This window comes from Rhodamnia argentea, chromosome 7, assembly GCF_020921035.1.
Source record: "Rhodamnia argentea isolate NSW1041297 chromosome 7, ASM2092103v1, whole genome shotgun sequence".
Classification (NCBI taxonomy): Eukaryota; Viridiplantae; Streptophyta; class Magnoliopsida; order Myrtales; family Myrtaceae; genus Rhodamnia; species Rhodamnia argentea.
The window spans coordinates 29,683,500-29,697,937 of record NC_063156.1 but is presented as its reverse complement, the minus strand read 5'-3'; the positions used below and the strand labels follow the sequence as shown (position 1 = coordinate 29,697,937).

Below are 14,438 nucleotides of genomic sequence, written 5' to 3'. Positions count from 1 at the left end.
GGATTGGCTTTTCTAGCTTTCTAGATTCAGAGATGGTCCATTGCAATTGGGTGCTTGAAGTCGAAGTTGAACATGGCCCATCATCTACTTAATGGTGAATTTCAATTGAAGACCAGCCGAATTGGGCCGTGAAATTGAGCAGCATACGGCCATTTTAGGAAGCTTCCCTTCTCGTCATGAGGCCCACTCACAGGTAAACAATTTGTGTCCCTGGAGCTGGAACTGAAGGTGGGTTGTGCTTCAATGGCGAATCAAATTGACTCCATGACACAGCATCTTAGATTGGTTTCTAGATGTGATCTACTAAGTGATGAGATAAACTGTAATGTGATGCTCAAAATAAACGGGAGCGGTCGTCAAGTCAATTTATAAATCATCCAAATTCTACAACATACGCAAACGAAGAAATGAGAGAGCGAATCAAGGTAACCACAAAGCCAGAACCGATGCAATGCACAAATGGAAACTGTTGAATAAACAGCAAAACGTGACTACTCGATAAAGAAGAGATGTTGACGGTCAAGTAGGGACGAGATTCATATGGCCATCGCTGCCATGGTCACTTGCACAGCTTCTCATGGCAACTATGGCAACCACGACAAGTACTGAAACCATCCCAATCCATCTCCCACCCGCCATCGACTCCCTCACCATTTTTCTCTTCTTCTCTATTTCCCCTACGCCTATAGAAGAAGACGATGAAGACGATGAGGAGCGGCAACCACTAACCTCCACCGCCACCACTTCCTCCCTCATCATTACCTTTCCACAGCACTCATTCTCTTCATCACCATCATCATCATCAGTCACACCACTCCACCCACTGCATATCTCTGCTTCTACATCTTCCCAGTCTGGCACGTCGAACAACCTCCTTCCCTTCAACCTACCGCTCTCTATGGCGGCGCGTCTCTCTCTTACCGTCTCTTCCGCGGCCGAGTCGTAGCACCTTGTCATTCCCTTCCACGGCGGTGGTAACCTATGAAATCCATGCTGAAGTGAGGCCATGAGGGTTCGCGGAGAGTTGCTTCTCGGGAGCTGAATGACTTGGGCCAGGGTTTTATTAGAAATGCCGAGGTTGTACAGTTTCAAGTTCTGGAACTGGAGGTACAGTTCGTTGTCGGCACCTCCTTTTGGTTCTGCACTCCTCTCTCTCTCTCTCTCTCTCTCACACACACACACACACCTTTATTAGTTGTTCTGGATCATGATGAGTTGGGACCTGCGAAGAAATAGGATCTTTATTTGAACGTGGAATGTGGAGGAACGAGGTTATAGAATCGGCATAAAGCTAACTGATCCATGCTTGGCTTTTGAAAATTCTCGTGCACAATCTGCGGGACTCGTTGAGTATAACCAACTTACGTTTATCTTCTGCATCATCCATGCTGCGATGAGAGCTCGAGTTGTCGATTCATCCAGAAGTCCCACCGCCTTCAAATGCATCTGAATCACCCCTATGACATTTGAGACGATATGATCACGATCTTGCTAGTCCAAACTAAAATCGAATGCTTAAAGAATCTCAATTGAGTGCCAAGTGATTGTTCTAGGGGACGACCAGCTCGGTCGAGCTATCATCTGGTCAACTAAGTTTTGGACATTTCTAGTCTTCCGTGGCTTCACGAGACAAAATGTTTTCTTCTCTTACTCTTAAGCTATTTTTAGCCAACACGGAACATTGGACGTTGCAACTTTCCGACAGCGTACAGTCAAAAGGTAACTTCCACGATCAATGTAAGGAGCTCTACGCTCACCCCCCAAAATTATGATTGTTTCGCTTTTCAATCATCCTGCTCAGGATGTTAAAAGTGACTTCCCCTCGTTTTGCTTTATTAAAGTTTCGGTCTTTCGTGGAAAAACTGATTGCTGGCATCCCCCACCCTCAAATTTCCGGAATCATGATCCAGACCCACTGCGCGCATACCCGTCATCATCATTCAGCTCCTCCCGTACCCCCGCACAATGATGTTTTAGGCAACCCTCCCGACAGACTTCTTCAAATGATGTACATTCTTTTCAGGATTTGCCCATCGCCTTACATTTGCAATTAACGCTTTTGCCTTCCTTACAGCAATTCCAGCACAGCCCTCACACAGTTGCATTGATGCGTCAATAGCGATTACCAAATTCCACTCTGCTTCCCAAGTTTCCAGTTATCTCCACATGGACGAGGCAAAGACAATCCCCTGGTTTTCACAAATCGAATTCAAACATATGGCAGGTACCTCATATCAGAGATGAAGGTGATGCTTTATCACTACCTTCATCAGCAATCTGAGGTTAGTTGACCAAAAACAGGCTAGCAACATTGTCAAACAGCCCTCACAACAGTCATCGCACTTCCAAATTCCCTTGGTGGAATGGCAGTTACAGTTAATAATTGCCCTCAGATTCCAACTCTACTCCTAGTACTAACATGAACCAGAAAGCGTCCATTTAGGCTGGCTCAGCTTGCAGCGTCTGGATTTGATATGTCTTCTATTATCCCTTTTCCGTCAAAAGCATCAAAGAAGAAAAAGTTCTTAAGAGGATCTCCCTTCCCAGATATCACTTTTATCACCTCCTAAAATGGTTTGCATCAGCAGAATATGTTGAAAGGGCATAAGGAAATCACTCAACATTAAGATAGCAACAGAATGCAAAAAATCTAACAGGAATAGCACCTGTCCAAGAATCCCCCCAATGACTGCACAAACTGGTGGAAATTCTTGCGTACCAACCACCAACCTTTCTAGTAGAGAATCCGGAATTTGAGATTCATTTAATGACTGCATGATCAGTAATGAGGGAGAACCACACAAATTATCATATCAAAGTTATGAGATATAACCTAGCGAAAAATCATATGATACATGCAGTTTCCGTTTAGCATACCTCTGCCTCGCAAAGTTCCTTTCTCTTCTTCAGAACACCAGGAAGATCAAGAAGTGAAGTTTCAGCAGGATTACGCCCTTCTGCCTCTTCAAACTTTTCTATGACTGCAAATGTAGGGAAACAAAGCGGGGTTGGCGGTGTTAAATAAGAATTGACTTCCTGTATTCATTCTTCATTTAAATGATAAAGGAAAGACAAGGTAACCGGCATAAAGAGGTAGTACATTGGTTAAATCATAAATTGAATACATGCACAGAAATTGCTGACTACAGGAGCTTAAATGACAACACACACAAGGGTATTAGTACTCAACGAAAGAAAAATGTAAAAACATCTGCCAATTGATGAGAACAATAACTAGGCTCAGAAAACAAAAGAAACAATTTTACACATCCTGTCAATAACAAAATACATTAGTTCCCAAGGAAAAACCATTAAATGCAATTTGGATAACCTTGTCATACCTCTCATGGCAAAATAGAGCTTCGCCGTTTTCCTGGGTAGCTTTCTCCAAGGTGTTGTAATTGCTTCCTGGTACATGTAAAATACCATGTAATCAAATAAAAAAATAAAGCTATGTTTGCATACATTTCTCAAAGCTCGTTTAATACTTCATAATCACACTCAATGATAGAAAAGTTCAATATGTAACAGATCATCCAAGATTAGTAGTCCGGAAAGGCTTTCACAAGCCTTTCTTGTTCAATCATTTTTTTCCATTTCCTTTTAACTACTATAGGCATCTTTATCATAACATATCTCAAAATAAATAGAGTCAGAAAGCGTCATTTTATCTGATAAGGCGATCCAGTCATACCTCAAAACTAGGATACTTTAGTTCGAATTCAACAGCTTCATCGACTTTTTTCTGCCAACCAGGAGAAGTAAACAAAGTAACAATATCAATATTTCTGATAATTGAGATTCTTGAGTACAACCAAGCAATCCATATCTGCAACGTTAAGTGCAAAATTCTCATTGTCTAATGAGCATGTCCCAGGCATGCCGCTGAAGCAGTTCACATGCAATGCTAGCAATAACAAGACGAGGATTAACATGAACAGTACCTCATGCTGGTAAGACCAAATTCCACAAAGTTACAAGGTCATACGTGCACCTTGTCCACCCTATCATGCATATTAATCAAACCTGTATAATCTCCAAACAAATATGAACATGACCGGTTGACATCTGACCAAACAAATACCTTTTTTCACGGTCCACCCTGCCACTAGCTGATATTGCAAATTCATTAAATAAGGCCAACTACATTTAACTATTTATAACTGAACTATGTGGACTCAAGTTAAAATTTGTAATGCTTTTAGCGAATTGAACAGCCATTCCATATACTTTGCTAATATATAGCAGGACTAACATAGGGGTGAGTTGCAACCTTTGTGTACTTGTAACTTTGCAGATCAACGAAAATTTCTCCGCACGAGTCCCTGCAGTCTACAATATAAAATGCCACCCGCCTCAACAATCTCCGACACTTCTCATTAATCAGTTTCTGCAATATACAAAATATAAGAGGCTTTTAGACAAAAACAACAATGCTCGTTGATAGTGGATTAACCAAGCTTTCAAATTCTTTTAAGAGGATTCAAGCTTGAATGGGCAGAGCTTCTTACCTTAGTGGCGAGTGAGCATGAACTAATGACAACCACGTCAAACTTAGAGAAGAAATCTACACGAAAGCTTGATATATCACCTAGTAATGTATCAGATAGAGAAACCATAGAGCACGTTTCAACTATTAGAATTCAGCACAGCATGAATACTGGAAAAGGAAGCCTATAAGCAACTGCCTAGTAAGAGTTGACCTTTTTCGACTGATACACGGACCATAGAGTTAAACTCTTTGAGAGAATCACAACAGAGCTCGGCAAGAGTCCTGCCCTTATACACGCTCTCATCAGGTGGAATCAGAAAATTGGCAGACAATGCCTCTTCAGTAACAACCCCATCATCCACCAGGGTCACACTCCCAACTCCTGCTAGCACAATGTTCTTGCAAAACTGCCCACAGAAAACCATGGATAATTAACACAAACTATCACACCCAGAAAAAGATTGTCTTGACAGAGAAATTAGCCTCAAAACAAGGCGAACAACAAAGAATGGCTGCTTAAATGCTTAGAAAATGCAAGACTTTACCTCGGCAACAGTCCCCGTCATTCCACAAACAAGAACATTGGCTTTGCTCAACCTAAAAATAGAAGAACAAGCTCGGGCACCTCAAATATTACATATCTTAACAGAGACATCAACAATAAAAAAAGAACGACAGCAACTTCTTTGTCGTCATTGACCTCAAACAAGTCCCACAAGAAAAATGATAGAAACAGCAAAAGCAATTAGAGAATTGAAGACGTCAAGAGCAACAAAAGAGGGGGGGGGGGGGTGGTGGTGGGGTGGAAAGAAGAGAACCTTCTCTGGGCATCAACGCCCCAAACCCTAATTTGACGATCGTAAAGCTCAGTTTCCTGCTGCGTCAGCTCCTCCCCGTCCATTCCCAGCTGATACCTGAACAAGTTGCGGCAAGCACCATTTCTAAGTTCAAAGTTCGAATGTGCGCATATAACAACCCGAGCATTTCATGCGACAAAACAGAGAAGGAACAGCGGTGTTCTCGCCAGAAATGAAACCCTAGAAACTCACACTGATACACGGAATCCCAATTTGCGAACGCGACGCGAACCGAAGGATCTTGGAGTCTCAACTTGGCTTCGAGTTCGCAGTTTACAGTTCGAACCAGCGGACTTTTTCCCTGTACTTTACGAAGATTTTCCTCTCCGCTCCGAGCGAATGTCGGAACCCGCCATGGTCATTGACCAGAGAAGTTTGGTTTTTGGGCCTGGGCCTGTTACTCTAACCATGCCTTGTTCACAAGTCTTTAACTAACAAAGGCCCAAATTGTCCCTGTTAAAAAGGCGAGATTTGTACACCATCTTGTCCATATTTTCATGAAAAAGGGGATTGATCTTGAGTTTGGACCAAAAGGGATTTGATCATATGTTCAAGGCATCCTTTGCTAACCAGTGATGCACCGCCGACAGAGGCGCTTTGATCCCGGGCTTCTTTCCGTGGCCGCCGTTCAACATCATTTGAAGAATGTTTGGTTTTTTCGGTCACTCGGAGTTTGGCTATGAGGAATGAAGGTGCTGCTCGTCGTGAACATTGGACTGGACCTGAAAAGGGTAGTGAAATATAATCTAAAGGGTCTGATCGACTCCAAAGCTTTCCAAAGAATCCGCTTCCGTGCGGATGGGATGAGACTCTGTTTGCTTCCCATATTGCCATCCTTTGGAAGGTCATGAGCTTGCACGACTCGTGTAAGATTGTGAGATTTCACTTTTTTGGCTGGGTTGATTTGGCTAATCAGAATCTTGCGAATGGTACAGTGATTGATAAATGGATTCACGTGCATGGTTCAGATGCCCGATTTCTTGCCTTTTTCATGTACAAACCATTTCCTTATTTAGGCCCATTATTCTAGCTCTAACTCACCGAGATTGGTGTTGTTTTTCCATATAAAAGCACAAGAACAAGAAGAAGAATATTTTATTATGGTGTAATGTCAAATAAGATCCTGAAATAACTTTATTTTTTTTTTCAAATAAGAGCTTAATCCGGATCTTATTTTAAATAAGGACATTAAGTGCTCAAATCATATCAAAGATGCCATTCCGTTAAGCCATTCTTCGAAACAACGATGTCACTTCATGTCCTTAGTTGAAATAAGATTTACTTAAGATGAAATCATTTCAAGCTTTTATTTGAATTTTTTTTTTCTTTTTATAAATGAAGTCCTGATTTTCACACCAAAATCACACGTCGGTATTCCTATTCTGAAAAAGGTAGCGTCGAGAAATAGACATCGTTGGAGGCAGAAATGTCGATGATTGGTTTGATTTGGGAAAATGATTCGCTCAAGCGAAAAGGCAGAAATTTTTTTGGGGGAGGAAAAAAGAGCAGGAGACAGATAACCCGATGTCGAATAGTTGCCGACAGCTTCATATGTGGGAATTTCCTGAGGAGATTACGGGGGACACGTGGCGGGCGGGCGTCCAACAAGTATCAATCAAAGTCCGGGTAAGGGTAATCGGGTCATAATGCTTGGGACCTACTCACAGGCTCAACAAACTTCATTCCCCCCCAACCCCCCCATAAAAAAAAAACTTTGGTGGTTGGGTTTGCATTAACTTTGTGCTATCATCAACCCCCAACATCCTACTTCTCAGACAAAATAATCCTTAACATACTATAGTGAAATGAACTCCATCAATGGGGACAACTTCAATTTATGTAGTGTGCCACCAAACCAAACCGAAGTCTCGAATATCGCATCGAATCGTCAAATGCTCGATTGGATCGAGTCGGACCGAATCCAGCTGAGTGGAAAATCATACGTAGAAATATCTAATAGGACCGGTCGATTCGATTTTCCCAACATTGCAACTGCTTAAGAGGAAGATCCATATTCTCAATTATTAAGTAATTTCTCTAGCTCTTGTGTGGCGATGAGCGATAGGACCGTAATGCTCCATATGTGCGATGATGACAAGCTCCTCCTTTTTTTTTTTTTTGGGTCCCCTGTGATTTTAATTCTCTTTCCCAATGTACTGCAAGCAAAGTTAAATCACCCGATATCTTGCTCAATGCTGAGATGTTGTTGCTAATATTAGGGAAATGAACCGCATCTTGTGAGCTGCGTGGAAGAGAACAAGCGATGGATGTGATAAAAAACAAAAATCGATTTAGAGTGACACGATTTTTACACTCTTTGATCGACTCTATCGGTTATATCGTTAAGAACATCCCGCTCTATGAATTATTCTTTCGAAGAACTGGGCTAAGTAGGCAACAAAATGTGGTTTATCCCTCATAATTATAATTTGCGTTATTCAATTTAAGGGATAAGTGCATGTAATTCCCAAAAGAATTATCATTAAAATGCAATTAAGTCTTAAAATTTAGAGAAATTTGCCAACAAATCCTAAACCTATTGGCATTGTGCCAATTCAGTCTTAATTTTTTTTATTTTTTTGGCCAATTGAGTTATAAATATTTTGAATTTGTAACGATTCGATCCATTCGGTCAATTTTAACAGGAAGTCGCCGACCTAGACATTAGCTATCCTACGTGGCGTGCTGACGATGATGTGGACAATTTTTAATAGTATTTTAATATTTTTTAAAAATTTTATATTTTATATGTATATGATTTTTTTCTTTTTTCTTTTTCTTTTCTTACTCTTTCTTTTTCTTTTCTTCCCTTTATTCTCCTTCCAACCGGTCGCCCTTGCTTGATGCTACAATTCACTTACCACAATTCATATTTATGCACAAAAACAATATACAACATTAGTGAAGTAAAAGTCTCAATAATAAATGTAGTCGAAAATGAAAACTCGAACTAGTGACTTTAGATTATACATTCATCGTCAGACGCTACGTAACACCGTAGGATCGCGTGAATATATATACTAAGAAAAACACAAAAATTTGTTTCGGGTTCCAAGGTCATTCCAGATTCTAGGTGGTGGAACCCGAAATCTACCCGTAGGAATATGTTCATCATTTTTGGAGCTTGGAACCTACCTTACATACCTTAAAACCTGAAACCTGGATCGGTTCAACAAGTTCCGATTCTAAGTTCTCGATTATACCCTGGAACCATGCTCATCCCTAATTTAGACGAACAAGAAATTTTCTAACACGTTCTCTCTCCCATGTGGCATGACCTTACTAAAACATGAATATAAGACTCAAACAATGTCGTTTTGGCCTCAACCCTTATACTTTTAACCATAATCTTAATTTTGACAAAAAAGCCATAATCTTAATTAAGTTAGATTAAAAAAAAGGCATTTGAAAAAACACAACAATAAAAAAAGAAAAAATGCAAGAGCAAGGGTGGATGGCCCTCATCACCATTGCCAGAAAGTGCCGGCGGGGGCTCGGCGAGGGCCACCACAATTGGGCGAAGCCAGGTTACCCTCCCCCAAATCTGGGTGGGATGTGACCCTCGCCAAGCCTCTGCTAGTGTTTTTCGGCAACGGTGGGAGCCGACGATGAGGGGCCTGGCGCCTTCCCCTTGCCTTTTTTTTAAAAATGCCTTTCTTGTTGTTATGTGGATTTAATTAAGATTTTGATTAAAAATTATGATTTAGGCCATAACGACATCGTTTTAGTCTTATATTTGAAGTTTTAGTAAGGTCAATACCATGTAAGAAATAAAATATTTTCAAAAATCCATGTACGAGAGAAAATAAATTAAAAAAAAAAGCGTTTGTCTAAATGGACGAGGGACGGGGTTAATGAGATTACTCTATTTTTAATTAATTTTAGGACTTGATTGGTTTTTTCGTGACTTTTAAGACTCAAGTGCACTTTCACGACAAGTTTCATGACTTAAAGAGCACCTATCCCTTAATTTAATCAACATGCTTTCATGAATGAAGAGACGTTAGCATGGTAGATAGGCCTCATGTTCCTTCTCTTATTAAAATTTGCAAGCGTGCTTTAACTCAGAAACTTATTAATGATCCGCTTTGATTACTTTGGAAGGCCTACTTATAAAAAACTAAGTAGATTAAAGTGAGATTTGTCAGGTAAATGAGAATGTTTGGTTTGCATTAAGCGACTGTAGGCTTGGTGACCACCAACCAACCAGCCTACTCATTCTTAGTCCTAAATTAATGCGTGAAAAGGTTAACAAAGACTTTCTCTCCTTCGGGCCAACTATGGAACTAAATCCAAAGCGACTGAATTGACTTGGTTCGTTTCGGTCACAACTTAATACAGAGCGAACCAAATTGCCAACATTGTATTGTCAAGGTCGATTGCATCATACATGTACTTTGCTGTTGGCAAAACACTAGAAAAACGAAGGGAACGGAACCGATTTAGGAAAGAGAAAAACCTCGATTTAATATAATCTGACTTTAGCAAAGTAACAAAGTAATCATTATACGTAGATAAGCCGGGAGAGGAATGCGTGATTCTCATGATAAAATAGAGCATTTGTGTATGAACCTGAAATCGAGGCACTCAGCGGCAACTACTCTGCCGATTCAAAGACATCCAAGTGCCGCTTTTTAAAGTCACGGTATGGCTCGGGCGTTCTTTTTCAACTAATGTTCGAACAAAAATTAAAATGCTTGATCCCTTGACACGACATTATTGAATGTACCCGATCGATGCGTGTAAGTTCAGGGGACTCTCGTATTTAGATTATGCGAGTCTCATTTGGGATTCATGAAAATCTAAAGCTACCATGTATTGGAGTTGCATGGATTCTTTCGGTAGCAGCTTAAAGAGATTTGACAATTGGGGGAGTTTGAAGTAAAGGAACACCAAAAGGAAGACATGCCATAAGATGTGAAACACAATGCCAAAGCCACATGCTTTGTCCACAACCCATCCATCCTCTGTACTCCTTTTTTTTGGCTTTTTGCTCTTTGCCTTTTTCTCTGTTGGCCTCTTTAAGGGTTTTTTGAGAGGGTACAAACAGTGGGGTTTGTCCCTTTTCTCTCTTCTCATCAGTCGCCGGGCAAAGGCACATTTCCAAACACAAAACCCTACATATGGAATGCGAGATAATAATAAAGTAGAACTGAAGTGGACTAGGAGAGCCAAATCAAGCCTGCCCCTTTTTGGCTTCGTTCAACTTCTCCTTCAATGATTTTTCTCCACATCACTCAGACAGCTCGCTCACGGTATCCCCTTTCTCTTTCTGCACAACAAGAACAACCCTTCAAGTGAAGGGTTTTCGATGGCTTTCTGTTAGCAGCAACAGGTAGTGACTCTTCCTTAAAAAGTTCCTATTTTTCCTATTTCTTTTTCCTTTTTACTGTTGTTTTTTTCTGGTCGGGTTTACTTTCTTTTCAGTTGATTCTTCATCTTGCTGGTCTTTGTGGAATCTATGCCAGGAATGGATGGTTAGAGAGAAGGCCTCAAGTCTCTTTCTTTTCTAATCCTGGACTGGACTGGACTGGACTGGACTTCTTGTGCGTAACTACTCCACTTTTGCACCCCTTGCTCTTGTAGTTTATAGAGACTTTTAGGCAAGGGTGTTTCGTTAATTTATTTTCTTTCTTCTGCCGGTGGAGTTATTTTTTCTTAAATGTGTTTGTTGATCTCTTCGTGGTACGTTCTCCTCTGATCTTCCGATTGTCCGGGAAGCGTTTCTGCTACATTATTGTACTGTACTTGTATTACTTGTAGTTATTGCCAACGGTTCTTGTGATGTCTTTTCCTTTTACCCTTTCCATGGCTTATAGATATCACAAAGAGCTATTGGAGGTAATGATTACTCCATCTTGAGCTGGCCATTTCGCAACGCTTTCTTTAGTTTCTAATTTCTAACTTTCGAAAGATTTCTCTGTGCCTGAGCAGCGGACTGGAAATTTTTCTGGGTTATGTTCGTCACCATATTTTATTTTTTTTGTCAGAATGTTCGTCGCCAATTTAGAAAGACTATATTCTCAAGTGTTTGATTTGGCTAGAAGATACTGTTTTGTTTAGTTTTTGCTCTCTGTTTGAAGCAGTCGAGGGAAAAAAATTTCATCTTGTGAAGTTAAAAGGAGAAGCTTGACCGTCCTGGGTGCCGAAAGAACTTCGAGTCGCTTTGCGAACAATCTCATTGATTTGAAGTAGTGAAAGGGTTAATGGATTGGAATCTGAAAGCTCCTTGGGATTTGACTGAATTTGCCCATGAAAACCTGCCAAGAGACCATGGGGCTGATGGGCCAAAGAGCTATGGGAATCCTAGTGCAAAAGGAGAATTTTCGGTTGATTTGAAGCTGGGTCAAATGAGTAACGCTGTGAATGAGCCTGTAAATATGTGGAAAGACACTGGTGTCTCAAAGATGGCGTCGTCTCCATCTGGGAAGAGGGCTCGATCAGCCAGCAATGGGGGTCTGGCAGTACATTGCCTTGTTGATGGTTGCAATGCGGACCTCAGTAACTGTAGAGAGTACCATAGGCGCCACAAGGTCTGTGAAGCTCACTCCAAGACTCCCGAGGTGACCATTAATGGTAAAAAGCAAAGGTTTTGTCAGCAATGCAGCAGGTACTGACCATGCTTTTCGATTGTTTCGAATCGTTACCAATCCTTCAATGTATTCTTCAACCCTGTTGTTTCCTGTTGTTTTGCTACGTCATTGTTAATAACACTTGCCGCCTGAAGTGGATTGTGTAAATGGAAGCTGCTCCTACCAACAGGAACTGCCAAGTCACCAATGGCTAATACTATATTTTAACCAATATCTGGTCTTGTAGGTTCCATTCACTGGAGGAATTTGATGAGGGCAAAAGGAGCTGCAGGAAGCGCCTAGATGGACATAACAGAAGGCGAAGAAAACCTCAGCCGGATCCCCTAAGTCGGTCAGCAGACATTTTATCCAATTTTCAGGGTGAGGATCCTCTTGTAGTTATTTTTTTTTAGCTCCAAGGTACCATGTGTAATACCAATGTACCCTGTGTAATACCAGCACATGGCAGGCTCTAAGGCAATTTTCATGAATACTCTGTTCTGATTAGAGCTGGCATAAGATCCATACATGCAGAAATTGCATCTGCAAGGGGATTTATTTTCTGAATGTGATGACCATCTCTTTCTACTTAAAGTTCACCTGTATATTTCCTCCTATTAGTCCTGCCCACAGGAGATATCCCAAGAAAAAATCTCGGTAATGCTCTGTGTTTGATTATGTCGAGAACAGTGGTTCTGAGGGAGCTCAATTAGTGTAGGAATGAGCTCAGTTCTTAGAACCAGTGACTAGTTGAGTATTCCTGATGTCTCATTTCATCTGTTATGTGATGACAGGTTGAGCCCTCGTACATTCCAACAGGATAACTTCATTTTAGTTCTTCAATTCTTGGCAATTTTAGCCTCTTGCTTAGATTGTCTGGCTTCTCTTTTACAAAGTCCGTGTGTGGATTATAGCTTAACATGGCCAGACAAATTGGTGCTATTGATCACTTTATAAGGCCAGTAGAAGTCTATAAGTGACTCCTACAGACTAGGGATGACTGTTTCTGTTGGTTATTATGTTTCTTTGACTCTTTATTCAATCTTTTTCAGGTACCCAAGTAGTACCACTCTCTAACTCACAGATATATCCCACTACTGCTGTTGGCAACCCGACATGGGCCGGAGTTGTCAATCCCGAAGCAGAAGCTGCTCTATATGCCCACCACCAACACCTATTCGGGTCGTCCTCTAGCATATATGGGGGAGGCAAACAAATTAAATTCTTGCAAGGGAATAATCCCATGTTCAGTAGCCAAATGTCTGCCGAAGCTTCTGTATGTCAGCCACTCCCTAGGACGATAGTTTCATCTGATAGTGGTGGGCTTGGCCGCAATATGTTCTATGACCGGCTAGTCAGCGAATCGGACTGTGCTCTCTCTCTTCTGTCATCACCCCAGATGCAGACATCAGGAACTAATTTCAGCAATATGGCGCACCAAAACTCCTACCGTGATAATCACAGCATAGAGCCTTTAGACTCTCTTCGCGCTTCCAGTGGCAGCGGAAGAAATACCAACTCCCAGGGACTGTTCCACTTAGGATCTGAAGGACGACAAAGGAATGAAGCCTCTCAAGTAATTCCCTTTCACTGGGATTAGTAAGCTATGAGCTCACTCCCCAGTTTCCTGATGCATATTTACTGAATATTCATTCTCATGTAGAGATTGTTGTGGTATTCTTTCTCGTATGTAAACTGTCTGTTTCAGTGAACTATCCTAATTGAAGGTATTAACCACATTTGCCCTCCCTTTCTTGGTGTGGTGATCACTCTTTTTCTCCATCGAGGACGATACGTATCATACTTGGACAAGGACTCCAGTTGGGAGTCTTGTTTGTTTACGCTGTTAGCTCCATATCTCAAATACTTTTATCACTTGGATATGATTTAACTGATACAAAAGAAAGATAAGTAGGACATTATGGGTTTGTCATCCTAAGCAGTGACACATTAGTTAAAACTGAGAGGACACAACGAACTCTAGATGTTGTTATACCTCTTATATTGCGTTAACACAATGATTCCTCCTATATTTAGTTGGTCCGGTGCATTCAGGTTAGTCTTTTTCACCCGTTGTCCATCTGTGTTCGTTATACCCACTTTCTGGTAAAAGCTTCTGAGTATAAAATCTTCATGATCACATGTTTTTTGTCTTCAAAATTGACCTCCGAAGAGATAAAAGAAGGCTTCACACTGCTAACTCTTATAGGTTCAGAATCTGCTGTGTGAAGGAAGATAGAAAGAATCATTCATATAGTTGCTTCCCCGAATTTATTTGTGTTGTCTCGTACTTCTGTGAGCTAAAATCTGCCTTCCTTCGATGATGTTTTTTTTCCTATGCACGACATGCATATGCTGAGCTTAGATTAAGCATGGTGCTAAGGGATTTAGCAGTTACCCTCTCCGATCAATCATTGACTGTCGACCCTCCTAAGATCAATGTTGCCAATCTCACAATCTGCAATATCCAGGACCACGTGGCTACGGTTTCATAAACCAGATGGCTTCATGATTGAT

At 41.0% G+C, this 14,438-nt stretch overlaps 2 protein-coding genes across 7 annotated transcripts; one reads left to right on the top strand and one right to left on the bottom strand.

Moving 5' to 3' along the window:
- Positions 1-2,167: 2,167 nt before the first annotated feature.
- Positions 2,168-5,693, bottom strand: LOC115749588 (SUMO-activating enzyme subunit 1B-1-like). Of its 2 annotated transcripts, none has more exons than XM_030686474.2 (11): positions 5,542-5,693; positions 5,311-5,406; positions 5,038-5,089; positions 4,704-4,899; positions 4,512-4,591; positions 4,274-4,390; positions 3,695-3,745; positions 3,342-3,408; positions 2,878-2,981; positions 2,667-2,771; positions 2,168-2,566 (listed from the first exon to the last, which is right to left on the bottom strand). In XM_030686474.2, exons 2-11 carry the CDS (start codon positions 5,391-5,393, stop codon positions 2,450-2,452), a joined length of 972 nt encoding a protein of 323 aa, XP_030542334.1. In that variant the 5' UTR covers positions 5,394-5,406; positions 5,542-5,693; the 3' UTR covers positions 2,168-2,449. The 2 variants fall into 2 exon arrangements, with proteins under 2 accessions (XP_030542334.1, XP_048138429.1); XM_048282472.1 differs by having other exon boundaries at positions 5,311-5,399; positions 5,542-5,688.
- A 4,732-nt stretch (positions 5,694-10,425) lies between these two features.
- LOC115749589 (squamosa promoter-binding-like protein 13A) lies at positions 10,426-13,671 on the top strand. Of its 5 annotated transcripts, none has more exons than XM_048282470.1 (5): positions 10,426-10,684; positions 10,818-10,895; positions 11,545-11,959; positions 12,169-12,302; positions 12,974-13,671. In XM_048282470.1, exons 3-5 carry the CDS (start codon positions 11,556-11,558, stop codon positions 13,519-13,521), a joined length of 1,086 nt encoding a protein of 361 aa, XP_048138427.1. In that variant the 5' UTR covers positions 10,426-10,684; positions 10,818-10,895; positions 11,545-11,555; the 3' UTR covers positions 13,522-13,671. The 5 variants fall into 5 exon arrangements, with proteins under 5 accessions (XP_048138427.1, XP_030542335.1, XP_048138426.1 ...); XM_030686475.2 differs by having other exon boundaries at positions 11,436-11,959; XM_048282469.1 differs by having other exon boundaries at positions 10,777-10,895.
- Positions 13,672-14,438: the final 767 nt, after the last annotated feature.

Coding starts and splice junctions, on each gene's coding strand:
- LOC115749588 (XM_030686474.2), bottom strand. CDS start 5,393: ATGGACGGGGAGGAGCTGACGCAGCAGGAAACTGAGCTTTACGATCGT. Junction 4,391..4,511: donor CATGCTCACTCGCCACTAAG/GTAAGAAGCTCT, acceptor TGTATATTGCAG/AAACTGATTAATGAGAAGTG. Junction 2,982..3,341: donor GCTCTATTTTGCCATGAGAG/GTATGACAAGGT, acceptor CTACATTTGCAG/TCATAGAAAAGTTTGAAGAG.
- LOC115749589 (XM_048282470.1), top strand. CDS start 11,556: ATGGATTGGAATCTGAAAGCTCCTTGGGATTTGACTGAATTTGCCCAT. Junction 11,960..12,168: donor TTTTGTCAGCAATGCAGCAG/GTACTGACCATG, acceptor CTGGTCTTGTAG/GTTCCATTCACTGGAGGAAT. Junction 12,303..12,973: donor CATTTTATCCAATTTTCAGG/GTGAGGATCCTC, acceptor AATCTTTTTCAG/GTACCCAAGTAGTACCACTC.